Genomic DNA, 15,924 nt, shown 5'->3' with positions numbered 1-15,924 from the left:
CACTTTCTGTATGTCTCTATTTCTGTCACTCTCTCTCTCTCCCTATGCCTTCCAAATAAATAAAATATTCAGTAGGATGAGCATAGGTTATATACAAATACTATACCATTTTATAAATACAGCTTAAGTATCTGCAGATTTTGGTATCTGTGGGAATCCTGGAACTAATCTTTGCAAATACTAAGGGATACTGCAAATGTGTTCAATGAAGGCAACTTTTTTTTTTTTTTTTGACAGGCAGAATGGATAGTGAGAGAGAGACAGAGAGAAAGGTCTTCCTTTTTGCCGTTGGTTCACCCTCCAATGGCTGCTGCGGCCAGCACTTTGTGCTGATCCGAAGCCAGGAGTCAGGTGCTTCTCCTGGTCTCCCATGCAGGTGCAGGGCCCAAGGACTTGGGCCATCCTCCACTGCCTTCCTGGGCCATAGCAGAGAGCTGGCCTGGAAGAGGAGCAACTGGGATAGAATCCAGCACCCAACCAGGACTAGAACCCGGTGTGCCGGTGCCGCAAGGTGGAGGATTAGCCTGTTAAGCCACGGCACCGGCCAATGAAGGCTTCTTACTGAGTCATAAAACCAGTGTAATAAAGAAGGTAATGAGAAGATCTTAAAAAAAATCCCTGGAAATGTGTATTATGGAAAAAAAACCATGAATTTCACATTTTTGCACCAAAATAAACATCTTTTAATTCCATTTTCCACGAATTAAAAAACTTTTTAATTTTACTTGAGATAGAACTAGCTCCCACCTACTCATTCACCATCCATTTGAATCTTCAAATGCTTGTAATGGCCTGCCAAATCAAAGCCCAGTGCCATTAACTGAAGTCTGTGTCAGGAACCCAGTCACTTGAGCCATCACCACTGCCCACCATGGGAAGCTAGAGCCGGAAGCTGGAGCTGAGTGTCTAACCCAGGTACTCCAATTTGGATCATCTTAACTGCTTGGCTGGATACCTGCATTTGTGTGTGTGTGTATGTGTGTATATATATATATATATATATATATATATATATATATATTTGAAAGGCAGAGTTACAGAGAGGCAGAGAGAGAGAGAAAGAGGTCTTCCATCCACTGGTTCACTCCCCAGATGGTCACAATGGCTATAGCTGGGCCAATCTAAAACCAGGAGCTTCTTGAGGTCTCCCATGCCGGTGCAGGGGCTCAGGGAGTTGGGCCATCTTCTGCTGCTTTCCCAGCCCAAAAAAGGAGCTGGGTCAGAAGTAGGGCATCTGGGATTTGAATCAGTGCCCATATTTAACTTAATGAAATATATAAAGACAGCAGATAGATGTGGGGATTTGGCCTAACAATTAACCCTTTTCAGGACGTGTCCCATACCAAAGTGCCTGGATTCAACTCCTGGCTCCAGCTCCTGATTCCAGCTTTCTGGTAGTGCAGACCCTGGGAGACAGTGGTGATGGCTCAGGTAATTAGATTTCTACACCCACGTAAGACAGCTCGATTGAGTTCCCAGCTGCTAGGTTTGGTAGCAGACATTTGGGGAGTGAATTGCTAATGGGAGCTGGTTTTCTCCCCCACAACCAATCAATCAATAAATACTCAAATTTAAGAAAAGAAAGAAAGACATAGGTTATGGTGCAAGTCCCATATCAGAATGCCTTGGTTTAGATAGAAGCCTATGACTAGCTTCCTGCTAATCCAGACCTAGGGAAGCAGCAGTGATGGCTCAAGTAATTGGATTCCTGCTATACCTGAGGGAGACCTGTGTTGAGTTCCCAGCGCCTGATTTGGGTCTCCCAGCTCTAACTGTCGTAGACATTTGAGGAGTGAAACGATGGGTGAGAGTTGTCTGTCACTCTCTCTGCCTCTCCGTTGAACAGATAAAAATGCTTTTAAAAAGACGGCAGGCATAGCAGCCAAGTCTTTCTATCTTAAGCTGTGTCCATTTCTTTAGTCTTTTTTTTTTAGGTGTTTATTTATTTTTATATAATTGAAAGGCACAGTGATGGAAGAGAGACTTCTATCCACTGGTTCATTTCCCAGGTGTTTGCAACAGACAGGGCTGAGGCAGGATGAAACCAGGAGCCCAGAATTCAATCCAGGTCTTCCATGTGGGGGTTAAGGGCCCAACTATTTGGCCAATCACCTGCTGCCTCTCAGGGTACATTAGCAGGAATCTCAATCAGATGCAAAGGAGCCAGAGTCTAATGGTCCTCTGATATGGGATGCAGGTGTACCAACTAGCAACTTAACATGCTGTGCTATAGTGCCTGCCCTAAACCCATTTCTTTAACTGTTCCCATTCATATTATTTAACATTTCTTCTAAATCATTGTTATCTACTTAATCTGTTCCAGTTGAATATATACCATTTATGTGCCAAGAAATGAACATAGTACTCCAACTGAGGTGTATCTCAAAGAGCACAGAAGGGAGGGATTACTACCTACCTCATTTTAAATCTAATAATTCAGTCTTGTCATCTACTCTGAGGAATGTACCTAATGGGGTACTTTGCTTCTTAGTTGCTAATTCACTGTGGAAATGAAACTTAGAGATGCATTTGAATATTAGTTCTATTAAGAAATAATATTGGGGCTGGCATTATGGTGTAGCAGGTTAACCTGCTGCCTGCAATGCTAGCATCCCATATGAGCACCAGTTCATGTCCCAACTGCTCGACGTCTGATCCTGCTCCCTGCTAATGTGTCTGGGAAAACAGCAGAAGATGGCCTAAGCACTTTGGCCCCTACACCTACATAGGAGACCCAGAGGAAGCTCCTGGCTTCCTCCTGGCCCATTATCTGTGGTTGTGGCTATCGAGGAAGTAAACCAGCAAATGAAATATCTCTTTCTCTTTCTGTCCCTTTCTCTAACTCTGCATTTCAAATAAATAAATAAATAAATATTTTTTAAAAGGAATAGTACTATCTTTTTAATACTCTAACCTGTTTCTGTGTCCCATTTGTGAAAAGTATAAGCGTCTTATAAACCAAATCATTCCCTTATTCTCTCACTCTGTCCATGCATTTCTCATGTATCTTTTTAGTTCTTGACACTGGGTTTCAGTGTCCATAATAGGTTTCTGTTTTCTCCACTATACTTTGAACTTCAAAGACAAGATGTGTCTTGTTCTTGTTTCTGTTCTCAATACTTTATATAACAGTATATTTTGATTGAGTACAAATTAATTTTTAATAATTGTTAGTGAATATTTCCTGAGAAATCATTCCATGATAAACATTAGATATGAAACCAGTCATTTTTTTTTTCATCCAAAAGAAATATTGATCTTGAAAGTTGTAGGCTGAAATGAGTTTGTTTATCTGTTGAAACTAGTACATCCTGGTGTGAAAGCCAAGATGACATAGTTGCGTACATCCTCTTTCCAGGTTCTGACTCATGAAAACCTGGAGGTAGGAAATTGATTTCAAACCTCCTAAGTCTGGAAGGATTTCAGCTGGCTCTTTGAGTGATGGGTATGAACAGTCCTAGGAAGTCTGTACTGTGATTTTCCAGGGTTAGCCATTACAGGCTAGGTTGGTTCTAGGTTCACTTAATCAGATTACCCTCTGAGGGCATAATGTGTGTAAAAGTCAGGCTTAGCTTTGGAATCTGTCCCTTGTGGACCATTCACATTTTGCTGGTTATTTAAAGTAAAGAAGAATAAATAAATCTAGCTCTGCCCAGTGATTCTATTTGTAATAAGAAATTAGAATTCATAATTTTGATAAATCAACATTGTCTGTAGCTTGAGAATCTTAAAATTACCTTAGAATACTGAAGTAAAATCTTTCTTTCTTTCTTGAAATCATAGGTATATACTGATCAGCAAGCCCACAGTATGGACAGAAAGGTTAAGAATGCAGTTCCTTGAAGGTTTTCGATCTTTTTTGAAGATTCTTACCTGTATGCAGGTATGATAATTCTTTTATATCAATAGTAAAAGAAATTTATTTTAAAAAAATTTAAAACCTGATCTGTTTTATCTTCTTTTTAAAGTACATTACAGTTTTTATTTGAGAAAGAATTTATCTAACAAAGTAGAAATAAGATTTAAACACTGACCTACAGCTGCTCTAATGGATCTTTCTATAAGTTTTAGTTTACTGCTGCTCTTAATATGTACTGAATGCTTACCATGTGATAACTGTGTACTAAGCACATTACATGCATTTTCTCTTTTGAGCCTTATAGTCTTACTCTTGTTATGGTTATTATTCTCCTTTTATGTACAAGGGAATTGGAGCTTAGAAATATTTCATAAAAATAGCTAGAAATTCCACACACAGCTGGGATTTGCAATCATATGTTCTACTTCTAAGCTGTACCCCTGAGGACTGGGAATTAAACTATATGTTCTGACCTTTTGAAACAAACACGTTAAAATACTATGCATATATGAATATGAATCCTGACAGCTTTGTATTTTGTCACTAGAGGCGCAAAGAAAGAGGGCCATGTATGTTTATGTTGACTAATCTTCTTGCAGGGAATGGAAGAAATCAGAAGACAGGTTGGGCAACACATTGAAGTAGATCCTGATTGGGAGGCTGCCATTGCTATACAGATGCAACTAAAGAATATTTTACTCATGTTCCAAGAATGGTGTGCTTGTGATGTAAGATTTATCAGTGGGTTCCATGCCTTTTTAAGGGCTGTAATTGTTACGAGTAGTATGATTTTATTTAACAGCTTTTTTATGAAAATTTTTATGTAGTGTCTTACATATTTGTATTAGTCTTTCTGAATTTAGGAGGAAAATTCAGTCTTTTACACTTAATTAGAAAACATGCCCTATGATAGTTTTGCTTATTTTGAAAAATACCAGGGTTAAAAATATAAATATATTTATAGTCACATACACATTTATTTTTTGGAAAATAAGTATCAGTAATGTGGTAATAGGAACATAAGGACTTTAAAATATTTCAAGAATGGAAAGGGATGGATATTTATTCCGTCAGGGTTTTGTTGTATATGTTAAACTATTAAGAAAATTAATTTCAAAATATAGAACTGGAGGCAGGCCTTTGGTGTAGACAGCAGTTAAGACAGAAGTTAGGATGCTCATGTCCCATATTGGAGTGCCTGAGTTTGATGCCTTGCTCAGCTCCTGACTCTAGTTCTCTGCTAACGCAGGACCTGGCAGGAAGCAGTAATGGCTGCTGCTACCCTAACATGGGAGACCTGAATTGAGTTCCTGGCTTCCTGCTTTTGGCCTCAGTGGGGGACTGTTGGCAGGCATTTGGAGACTGAACTGGTAGATAGAAGCACATACTTGCTTGCTCTCTGTCTGTCTCTCACATAAGTAAATAAATTTAAAAAAAAAAAAATATTTAGTGTCAATGTATTTCCTTAAGCGACATTGTGGATCATAAATTTCTCTGATCACACAGTCCTTCCCCAGATTCCCTTTGAGGAAGAGGATCTCATTAATTTCGTTTCACAGAAAATTGACATTATCTGAGTCAAATTCCTTCATCTCCAGTTTCAGTATACCTGTCACCATAATCTATTCGCTGACTAAATTTCTCTACCCTCAACTGTTGGTCTCCTTTTTTTCTCTTTTTAGGCACAGTGCCTCTACCTTGCCTCTTCAAGTTGTCTCCACTTATGTTTCCCACTGTTTGACTATTATTCCTATAAATACACAAGACTCCTCTCTCCTTTTTTTTTTTTTAAACAGAGTTAGAGACAGAGAGAAAGGTCTTCCTTCTGTTGGTTAACCCCCCCCCCACCCAAATGGCAGTTTACTCCCCAAATAACCACCATGGCTGGTGCTGCGCCTATCCAAAGCCAGGAGCCAGGTGCTTCCTCCTGGTCTCCCATGAGGATGCAGGGCCCAAGCACTTGGGCCATCCTCCACTGCCTTCCTGACCACAGCAGAGAGCTGGTCTGAAAGAGGAACAACCGGGACTAGAACCCGGCGCCCATATGGGATGCTGGCACTGCAGGCAGAGGATTAACCAAGTGAGCCATGGTGCCGGCCCTTCCTCTCTCCTTAAAAACAACCATAATAGAGCTCTCTTACTTACTTTACTACCTCTGTGAACTATGTTCTCTTTGTTTTCTTTTTCCCTTCACCACCACCAGCAATTGTTCACAGATTCAGAGTGACAATCACACTCACAGATGCAATATACTTTTTTTTTTTTAAGATTTATTTATTTATTTGAGAGGTAGAGTTACAGACAGTGAGAGGGAGAGACAGAGAGAAAGGTCTTCCTTCTGTTGGTTCACTCCCCAAATGACCGCAACTGCCAGAGCTGCGCCGATCCTATGCCAGGAGCCAGGTGCTTCTTCCTGGTCTCCCACATGGATGCAGGGGTCAAAAGACTTGGGCCATCTTCTACTGCTTTCTCAGGCCATAGCAGAGAGCTGGATTGGAAGAAGAGCAGCCAGGACTAGAACCAATGCCCATAGGGGATGCTGGGGCCACAGGGGGAGGATTAACCTACTACGTCACAGCGCCGGCCCCTCAATATACTTTAACAACTAGCTTTATAGAATAAAAAAGACAGGAAATATTGTCCAGCAATGGTAGCACGTGTTTTTTTCTTCCCCTCATCATTGTGAGGGACATGCATAATTGTTGGGCGAGGGAATCAAGTGTGTATTGTTCATCATCTTATCACCTAAACTTCTCAATCATTTATATTTACATTACTATCATCGCTCACTAGCTCCTAATATTTCTTTAGTGTCTGATTCTGCCCTTAACAATCAATAGGAACTACATTTAGGAAAAAAAAATCTCAAAGGATCAATTTAGTAGCCAAATTTAGAGATGTTTTCTTAGTCCTTATCTTCCTTGATTCTCTTGGTTTCACTTGAGTACCTTAATCTTCTTCAACTTTTTTCTAATTGTTACAAATCTACAATATCATACTCCTATTAATGATTGTTCATTTCAGTCATTAATGTCCCTTTCTCCCCATTCTTTCTGCTAAATGAGACATTCTTTAATATTCTTTTTCTTACAAATCTTTTGTTTCTTCCATTTAATTAAATATTCATAGGAATGACTCCAAGCTGTGGTATCACTTCTGTTTGTATTCCTACTTAGACCTTAAACTGATTTTTCAAACTCAGAGTATCTTAAATTGATCTGTCCTCATTTCCATCCACTTGCAACTTGTGTTTTTCTCATTTTGATTTTTTCTATTAATGACAGTACTAGTAATATATTCATCCATATAGGAAGTCTTAAAGCCACTATATTCTCTGTGTTTGATACTAACAGGTGTTTTGAGAGGAAAAAAATTTCATGTAAGATTAGGAAATTTGAGGTTGAACAAAAGCAAAGCATATTTTTTTTTTTTAAGATTTACTTAATTTATTTAAGGTTCAGAGTTACAGAAAGATAGAGAGACAGAAAGAAAGGTCTTCCATCTACTGATTGACTCCCCAAATGGCGCAACTGCCAGATCTGGGCTGATCCAAATGCAGGAGCCAGGAGCTTCTTCCAGGTCTCCTAAATGGGTGCAGGGGCTCTGACACTTGGGCCATCTTCCACTGCTTTCCCAGGCACATTAGCAGGGAGTTGGATTGGAAGTGGAGCAGTTGGGACTCAAACCATTGCCCATATCAGGTGCCGGTGCTACAAACAGATGCCTAACCTACTACGCCCGAGCTCTGGTCCCCAAAAAAGAATTTTTCTAAGCTACTATACTTCTTCAAATCCTTTAATTAGTATGATAGTTTCTAAAAGGAATGTTCCCAGTATTTATTTGACTGTGGGATTCCTTTTTCAAGATAAAAATAATTGGGGGCTGGCATTGTGGCATAGTGAGTAAAGATGCCACCTGTGGCACTGGTATCCCATATGGGTACCTTTTTTGTGTCCTGGCTGCTCCACTTCCAATGCAGCTCTCTGGTGATGACCTGGAAAAAGTGGCAGAGCATGGCCCAAGTGTTCAGGCCCCTGCCACCTGCTCCTGGTTTCAACCTGGCCTAGCCTTGGCAGTTGTGGCCATCTGGGGAGTGAACCAGTGGATAGAAGACCTCTCTCTGTGTCTCTCCTTCTCTCTCTGCAACACTTTCAAATAAATTTTATTTTAAAGATTTATTTATTTTATTTGAAAGTCAGAGTTACAAAGAGAGAGAGAGAGGTCCTCCATCCACTGGTTCACTCCCCAATTGGCAGTAACGGCTGGAGCTGCGCTGATCCGAAGCCAGGAGCCAGAGGCTTCTCTGGGTCTCCCATGCGGTGCAGGGGCCCAAGGATTTGGGCCATCTTCTATTGCTTTCCCAGGCCATAGCAGAGAGCTGGATTGGAAGTGGAGCAGCTGGGTTTTTAACTGGCATCTATATGGGATGCTGATGCTTCAGGCCAGGGCATTAACCCACTGCGCCACAGTGCCAGCCCCTCAAATCCTAAAAAAGATAATTGTGAGAAATAACTGTCTTATGAGTGACCTTTGATTCTTTTTTCTTCCTGCCATAATTACCCAAATGTTTCTTCTTAATCCCAAATGTACTTTAAATTCCTAATTTATTGTCTGTGGGTTTATTTGTTTCTGTCCTAATTGTCCCATTCTAATTTTGACTCTTAGGCTTTACATCTATACTTTTAGTGGGCTTCCTATAGGTTTCCTATCTCCTAACTTCATATACAATAATTTTTGAAGCAGTGTGTTGACTACATTATTACATGTTAGACACAATTAGTGTATTCACATAGCAATGCCAAGGCATATTTCTAGCTAGATTGTTCATTAATTCCATCCGTAAATCCTTTGATTTATCTAGTTTTTATTCCTCTCCACTGCCTGATCAAGAATTGTAGTTTTCCTTTATTTTTATCTTTGTTCCACATCTCTGCTTGGAATGCTACCTTCTCTTCATCTTTCCCTGTACTTAAATTTTGCATATTCTGTTAGAACCTGCTCAAAAGCTGCTTTCACAGATATATTTTACCAATTGTTTGTGATCCTTTTCTTTGCCTTGTTAAGGCAATTAGTTTGTGCTATTTAAATAGTACTTACAAAATTTTACTTTCATTATATGTATATATGTATGTGTATCTTTCCTGTTGGTTTGCACATCCTATTGAAGTAGCCCTAGTTTTACATGGAACAATTTTGCACTCATATTTAGTAAGTGTTGAATGCTGAATGGTAAAGTAACTTGTCAATGTTTTTTGCATTTTTATTTTCCTTTTAGGAAGAACTCTTACTAGTGGCTTATAAAGAATGTCACAGAGCTGTGATGAGGTGCAGTACAAGTTTCCTATCAGGTAGCAAGACAGTAGTGCAATTGTGTGGTCATATGTTGGAAACTAAGTCCTACAGAGTATCTGAGGATCTTGTAAGCATACATCTGCCACTCTCTAGGACCCTTGCTGGTGAGTTTTGTTTTTTGCTTTTTGGATATTTCTGGTCACTGTTTTTCACATGTTCTGAGTAGTAAAATCGTTTCTGTTCTGGTTCTGTGCTTGATATATACAGACATACTCCAATCAGACACTGCAGTTAAGGCTGCCACTCTCCTTTAAGGAGCTATCACCAGAACAGCTGACTAAGGGTGCTTGTTTACCTAAGCTTTTTTTCATTCTGGTCAACTAATGGATCCCTACAGTATACACATTAGGGCTAACTTGGTAACTCATCTCTCATTCAGAGTTAAATGTGATCAAATCTTACTGCTGGCTCCTAATGCCACTTTCTACCTAATTTTTCTAGTGTTTTGTCTGTGTCACTGTTTCTTCACCACCGAAAGAATGAAATCATTATTTCCTTTAATCTTGAATTTCCATGTCAATTCATCCTTTATCAGTTTGTTTTTTTTTTTTTTTTTTTTTTAAGATTTACTTATTGGGTCGGCGCTGTGGCTCACTAGGCTAACCCTCCGCCTGCGGCACCAGCACCCTGGGTTCTAGTCCTAGTCGGGGTGCCGGGTTCTGTCCTGGTTGCCCCTCTTCCAGTGCAGCTCTCTGCTGTGGCCAGGGAGTGCAGTGGAGGATGGCCCAAGTGCTTGGGCCCTGCACCCCATGGGAGATAAGGAGAAGCACCTGGCTCCTAGCTTCGGATCGGCACAGCACACCGGCCGCAATGTGCTGGCCATAGTGGCCACTTGGGGGGTGAACCAACAGAAAAAGGAAGACCTTTCTCTCTGTCTCTCTCTCTCACTGTCTAACTGTGCCTGTCAAAAAAACAAAAACAAAAACAAAAACAAAAATGATGTACTTATTTATTTGAAAGACAGAATTACAGAGTGGCAGAGAGAGAGAGAGAGAGAAAGAGAGAGAGGTCTTCCATCCGCTGTTTCATTCCCCAAGTGGCTGGAACAGCTGGAGCTGAGCTGATCTGAAGCCAGGAGCCAGGAACTTCTTCCGGGTCTCCCACACAGTTGCAGGGGCCCAAGGACTTGGGCCATCTTCTACTGTTTTTCCCAGGCCACAGCAGAGAGCTAGATTGGAAGTGGAGCAGCTGGGACTTGAACTGGCGCCCATATGGGATGCCAGCACTGCAGGCGGCTACTTTACGTGCTGTACCACAATGCGAACCCTAGTTGGTCTTTTTTAAAAAAACTTTATTGAAGTGTTATTTATTTATTTATTTATTTGCAAATCAGAGTTACACAGAGAGAGAAGGAGAGGCAGAGAGAGAGGTCTTTCATCTGCTGGTCCACTCCCCAATTGGCTGCAACGGCCGGAGCTGCATTAATCTGCAGCCAGGAGCCAGGAGCTTCCTCCAGGTCTTCCCATGCAGGTACAGGGGCCCAAGGACCCAGACAATCCTCCACTGTTTTCCAGGCCATAGCAGAGAGTTGGATCAGAAGTGAAGGAGCTGGGACTTGAACCAGTGCCCATATAGGATACCGGCACTGCAGGTGGCGGCCTTACCCACTACACCATAACACTGGCCCCTACTGAAGCTAATGGTGGTAAAATATATATAACATAAAAATTAACATGTTAACCCTTTGGAAGTGTATAGTGCTATTAAGTATATTCAGACTGTTGTACAGCCATCACCACCATTCATCTCTTGAACTCTTTTCATCTTCTAAAATAAAACTTATTGGCCGGCGCTGTGGCTTAACAGGCTAATCCTCCACCTTGCGGCGCCGGCACACCAGGTTCTAGTCCCGGTCGGGGCACCGGATTCTGTCCCAGTTGCCCCTCTTTCAAGCCAGCTCTCTGCTATGGCCCGGGAGTGCAGTGGAGGATGGCCCAAGTGCTTGGGCTGTGCACCCCATGGGAGACCAGGAGAAGCACCTGGCTCCTGCCTTGGGATCAGCGCGGTGCACCGGCCGCAGCGCGCCGGCCACGGCGGCCATTGGAGGGTGCATCAGCGGCAAAGGAAGACCTTTCTCTCTGTCTCTCTCTCCCTGTCAAAAAAAAAAAAAAAAAAAAAAAAAGTTTATTTTCATCTACTTGAACAGCAGAATGACAGAGACAGAGACAAACGACAAAAAGAGATCTTCCATCCATTGGTTGGTTCACTTTTCAAATTCCTGCAGTAGCCAGGGCTGGATCAGGTTGAAACCAAGAGCCAAGAACTCCATCCAGGAATCCTATGTGGGTGGAAGGGGCCAAGCGCTTGAGCCATCTTCCACTCATTCTAAAAATTCATTAGGGGCTGGCGTTGTGGCATAGCAGGTAAAGCCGGTAAAGCAGGTAATGCCTGCAGGGCCAGCATCTCATACGGGCACCAGTTCGAGACCCAGCTGCTCTGCTTCTGATCCAGCTCTTTGCTATGGCCTGGGAAAGCAGTGAAAGATGATCTAAATGCTTGTGCTTCTGCACCCATGTGGGAGACCCGAAGAAGCTCCTGGCTCCTGGCTTCAGATCTGCCCGGCTCCGGTTGCTGTGGCTGTTTGGGAATGAACGAGTGGATGAAAGACCTCTCTCTCTGCCTTTGCCTGTCTGCAACTCTGCCATTCTGCATTAGCAGAAAGCTGAGTCATCAGCAATGCAGCTGTGACTCAAACTGGCGTTCTGTTAGGGAATGCATGCATCCTGAGGGACAGCCTAACTACTGAGCCGCATTGAGCCCTACCACACCCAACCCATGAGCTTTTTGAAGACCCCATGTATGTTGGTAATAGTTTTAAAATCAGATGTCATTAAGTTTACATGGTAGAATGTCATCTCTAAATTTACATTCAAATCACTCAAGTTGACAAATTTGATGAGTTAACTACTAAACGAATTGAATAGGCTTAATTGCTTTCACATTTTCTCTTTTTTTGAATTTTAGGTCTTCATGTACGTTTAAGCAGGCTGGGTGCCGTTTCAAGACTACATGAATTTGTGCCTTTTGTAAGTGACTCTATTAATTATTGATTTGCTTTTGTTTTGTTTCTGAATACTTCTTGGTTGATGAGTGGGAAATAAAATATTTGGAAGCTCACCTAATTTACCAGTCTATCATAGTTAATAACTGTAAAATATCACACTGATATTTGAATCACAAGGAGTTTGAAGTCATGTGGTTCAAGCCCTTCCAGTTAACAGATGAGAAAACTAAAAAATGTGCACAGTCATAAGTGAGCTCTGTAAGAAATAATTTAATTTGGCTGGCACGGTGGTGTAATAGGCTAAGCCTCTGCCTGCGGCACTGGCTTCCCATATAGGCGCCAGTTCATGTCCTGGCTGCTGCTTTTCTGATCCAGCTCTCTGCTGATGGCCTGGGAAAGCAGTGGATGATGGCCCAAATCATTGGGCCCGTGCATCCATGTGGGAGACCTGAAAGAAGCTCCTGGCTTCAGATTGGCCTAGTTCTGGCCATTGCAGCCATCTGGAGAGTGAACCAGCAGATGGAAGAGCTTTCTCTGTCTATCCCTCTCTCTGTAACTCTGCCTCTCAAATAATATAAAATCTTTAAAAAAGAAAAAAAGAAATAATGTAATTGAACTCATTTGTTTCAGGAGGATTTTCACATAGAGGTACTAGTGGAATATCCTTTGCGTTGTCTGGTATTGGTTGCCCAGGTTGTTGCTGAGATGTGGCGAAGAAATGGACTCTCTCTCATTAGCCAGGTACAGTAGGATCTACTGTATCTCTAGATTTTGCTATGAATTTGCTTCTTTTCTCTTGGATAAACTCTTAGATGTGAATGTTCCAGGGATCATATAGGCATTTCTCTTTTTATACTATTTACTGCTTATACTATCAGAACTAGAAGAGACCAGGGTGAGGTATTGGCGTTGAGGGGGAGAAGACGGAGCACTGTGCATTTTAGATCAGACTGTTAATGCTACCTGGGAAGGAAGAACATGTTTTGAGGGGGAAAAGATACCAAAATGAAAGATCCCACAACCCTTCTTGTAACCCTATGATTGTGTGTTGTTTTTACACTTCTAGTTCTGTAAGTGCCTGATCATATCTTTTCATTGTGTACTTGATTGTTCAGAAACGTGTTTTTCCAACAAATGCCTTGACAGATTGCTGTGCGTAGTAGCAGCTCCATGACATGAGGGTGAGAGCAAATTGTGAAGCTTCGTTCACCAAAGCTCTGATGGTTGTTTCCTAATGTTAAAAAAAAAATAAGAGACCAGGGCACCTTGGTGAACTGAATAGGTAAAAGCCAGCAGAATCTCCAGAAACCTCCCCTTTAGTAGCTCTTTTCTTAAGAGTATCTTACTTAGAGGCCTTTATTCTTTCCACTATCTATCTTAATCAAGTGCTACCTTGAAATTGTCCCTTCTTTGTTAGAGTAAACACAGAGAAGTGCTTTTCCTGAAAGGTGGAAAATATGACTTGTAAATTACTACCTGGGAAAAAATGGTGTTAGGATTTAATGTAGAAATTTGTTTAATTCTATGGAAGTAGGCATTTTAAACTAAAGGGTAAATAATTTTTTTTTGTTACACATGCCAAGGGAAATGACCAATATAGACCATTTTTCAATTTCATGTTCTTTGATGCCATACTTAGTTTATCCTCACAAATCCTGTAAGATGATTCAGACATTTACAACTTACTTCTTTTTTTTATCACTAAGGAGTTCTAAGCGTTCTAGCTTTAGGAGAGTTTTAAGAAGAGCTTTGTTGAGATCTTTGTTGGAAATAATTCTCTTAGCTTCTAATCTACCTTTTATTTTATAGGTGTTTTATTACCAAGATGTTAAGTGCAGAGAAGAAATGTATGATAAAGATATCATCATGCTTCAGGTATCCCGTTAAGTTACCTTAAAATACTCTTTGTGATGAGAGGATATTGTATTATTTTTTAACTCTACTTAAATTTTTCTTCCCATTAAACTGCATATATCATAGAAATAGAGGAAACTGCTATGTTGTCTTTTGAAAATTTATTGAGTAATTTTATAACAGTGTAACCAGACACAAAGTATTTCTTCATTTATTACTCAGGAAAGTGATGCAGCATCTTTTTTACAGATTGGTGCCTCTTTAATGGATCCTAACAAGTTCTTGCTATTGGTACTTCAGAGGTATGAACTTGCTGAGGCTTTTAACAAGACCATATCCACAAAAGACCAGGTAAGCAACAGAAACTGATAGGAAAATTAATTCCAAAGGAAATGTTAAAGTTTGTTTATGTAAACCTCTTAAAAATCACACAAATGGAGTGGGTGTTGTAGCAAAACAGGTTGAACCACTGCCTGTGGCACCTACATCTTCTGCCAGCCAGAGTGCCACTTCAAGTGCTGGCTGCTCTGCTTCCAATCCAGGTTCCTATTAATGTATCTTGGGAAGCAACAGGTGGTGGCTCAAGTGCTTTGGCCCTACCACTCACATGGGAGATCTGGATGGAGTTCTGGGCTCCTGGATTTGGCCTACCCAGCCCCAGCTGTGGTAGGAATTTGAAGAGTAAACTAACAGATGGAAGATTTCTTTCTCTTCTCTCTTTCTCTCTTTCTCTCTCTCTCTCTCCCTCCCTTCCTTCTTCTCTCTCTCTCTCTCTGCCTTTAAAGTACATGAAAATAAGCATTTAAATACATTTTTTAAATCTCATATATACAGTAGCATGGATAGGTACACATATTTTTTTACTCTTGAAAATTAAAATATATAGGTAGCAAAGAGAAGAAAAGTTACATGATCACATTTAAAGTTGACGTCTCATTTTTAAACAAATAGTGTATTCTGTGTATGCTGTTTTTTAATCTGCTTTTTATACTTCACAAAATATTGTGATGGGTTTCTGTGATTAAGTTTACAAGTATATCATTTTTGCATCATTTTTAATGACTGTGTAATACTGTGTTGTATGAATGAATTATACTGTAGTCGCCTGCTGAAGAGATTTTTCCTAGTGTTTAAAACACTTCTCTGATTTTTTTTTTTAAAGATAAATTCTTAGAAGTGGATTCAGTGGATAAAAAAGCATGCTCTCTTTTAAGGTTCTAAATACGTATTGTCAAAAAAAAATAAATGAACTAAAGTTTCAAAAAAAAAATACGAATTGTCTAATTACTCTCAGAAAAATCATTTCTCTGTGTTCATCTGTAATGGCATGGTATTTTAAACCTTTATAGATCGATAAAGATGATTTTTTTAAAAGATTTATTTTATTTATTTGAAAGACAGAGTTACAGAGAGAGGTAGATACAGAGAGAGAGAGAGGTCTTCTATCTGCTGGTTCATTCTCCAATTGACCGCAATGACCGGAGCTGTTCCGATCCAAAGTCAGGAGCTTCTTCTGGGTCTCCCACGTGGATGCAGGGGTCCAAGGACTTGGGCCATCTTCTACTGCTTTCCCAGGCCATCAACAGGGAGCTGGATTGGAAGTGGAGCAGCCGGGACTCGAACTGGCGCCCAAATGGAATGCTGGCGCTGCAGACTGGGGCTTTAACCTGCTGCGCCACAGCGCCGGCCCCCTAAAGATGATATTTTAACAGTTTGTTAATTATCAGTGAAGTTAACCATGGTTTCATTATTCACAGTTGTTTTTTTTTCTTTTGGCAATGAATTCTCTGTTATTGTCATTTACGTTTTTTCTGGTTTTGAAAAAGTTTCATATTTAGGAAGAATATTAACTCAT

General features: G+C 40.6%; 1 protein-coding gene across 1 annotated transcript in view; it reads left to right on the top strand.

Annotated features, from left to right (window-relative positions):
- The window catches only part of UBR1 (ubiquitin protein ligase E3 component n-recognin 1), a 157,124-nt gene that overhangs the window by 60,275 nt on the left and 80,925 nt on the right, over positions 1-15,924 (top strand). Inside the window, exons 13-19 of the mRNA XM_062205754.1 lie at positions 3,784-3,883; positions 4,459-4,587; positions 9,135-9,315; positions 12,176-12,237; positions 12,846-12,956; positions 14,025-14,090; positions 14,319-14,420. Coding sequence (XP_062061738.1) covers positions 3,784-3,883; positions 4,459-4,587; positions 9,135-9,315; positions 12,176-12,237; positions 12,846-12,956; positions 14,025-14,090; positions 14,319-14,420 — 751 coding nt within the window. The remainder of the gene's footprint in view (positions 1-3,783; positions 3,884-4,458; positions 4,588-9,134; positions 9,316-12,175; positions 12,238-12,845; positions 12,957-14,024; positions 14,091-14,318; positions 14,421-15,924) is intronic.

The sequence above is a fragment of the Lepus europaeus genome, chromosome 11 (assembly GCF_033115175.1).
Source record: "Lepus europaeus isolate LE1 chromosome 11, mLepTim1.pri, whole genome shotgun sequence".
Classification (NCBI taxonomy): Eukaryota; Metazoa; Chordata; class Mammalia; order Lagomorpha; family Leporidae; genus Lepus; species Lepus europaeus.
The sequence above is the reverse complement of the archived record's forward strand: the minus strand, read 5'-3'. Positions and strand labels throughout refer to the sequence as shown.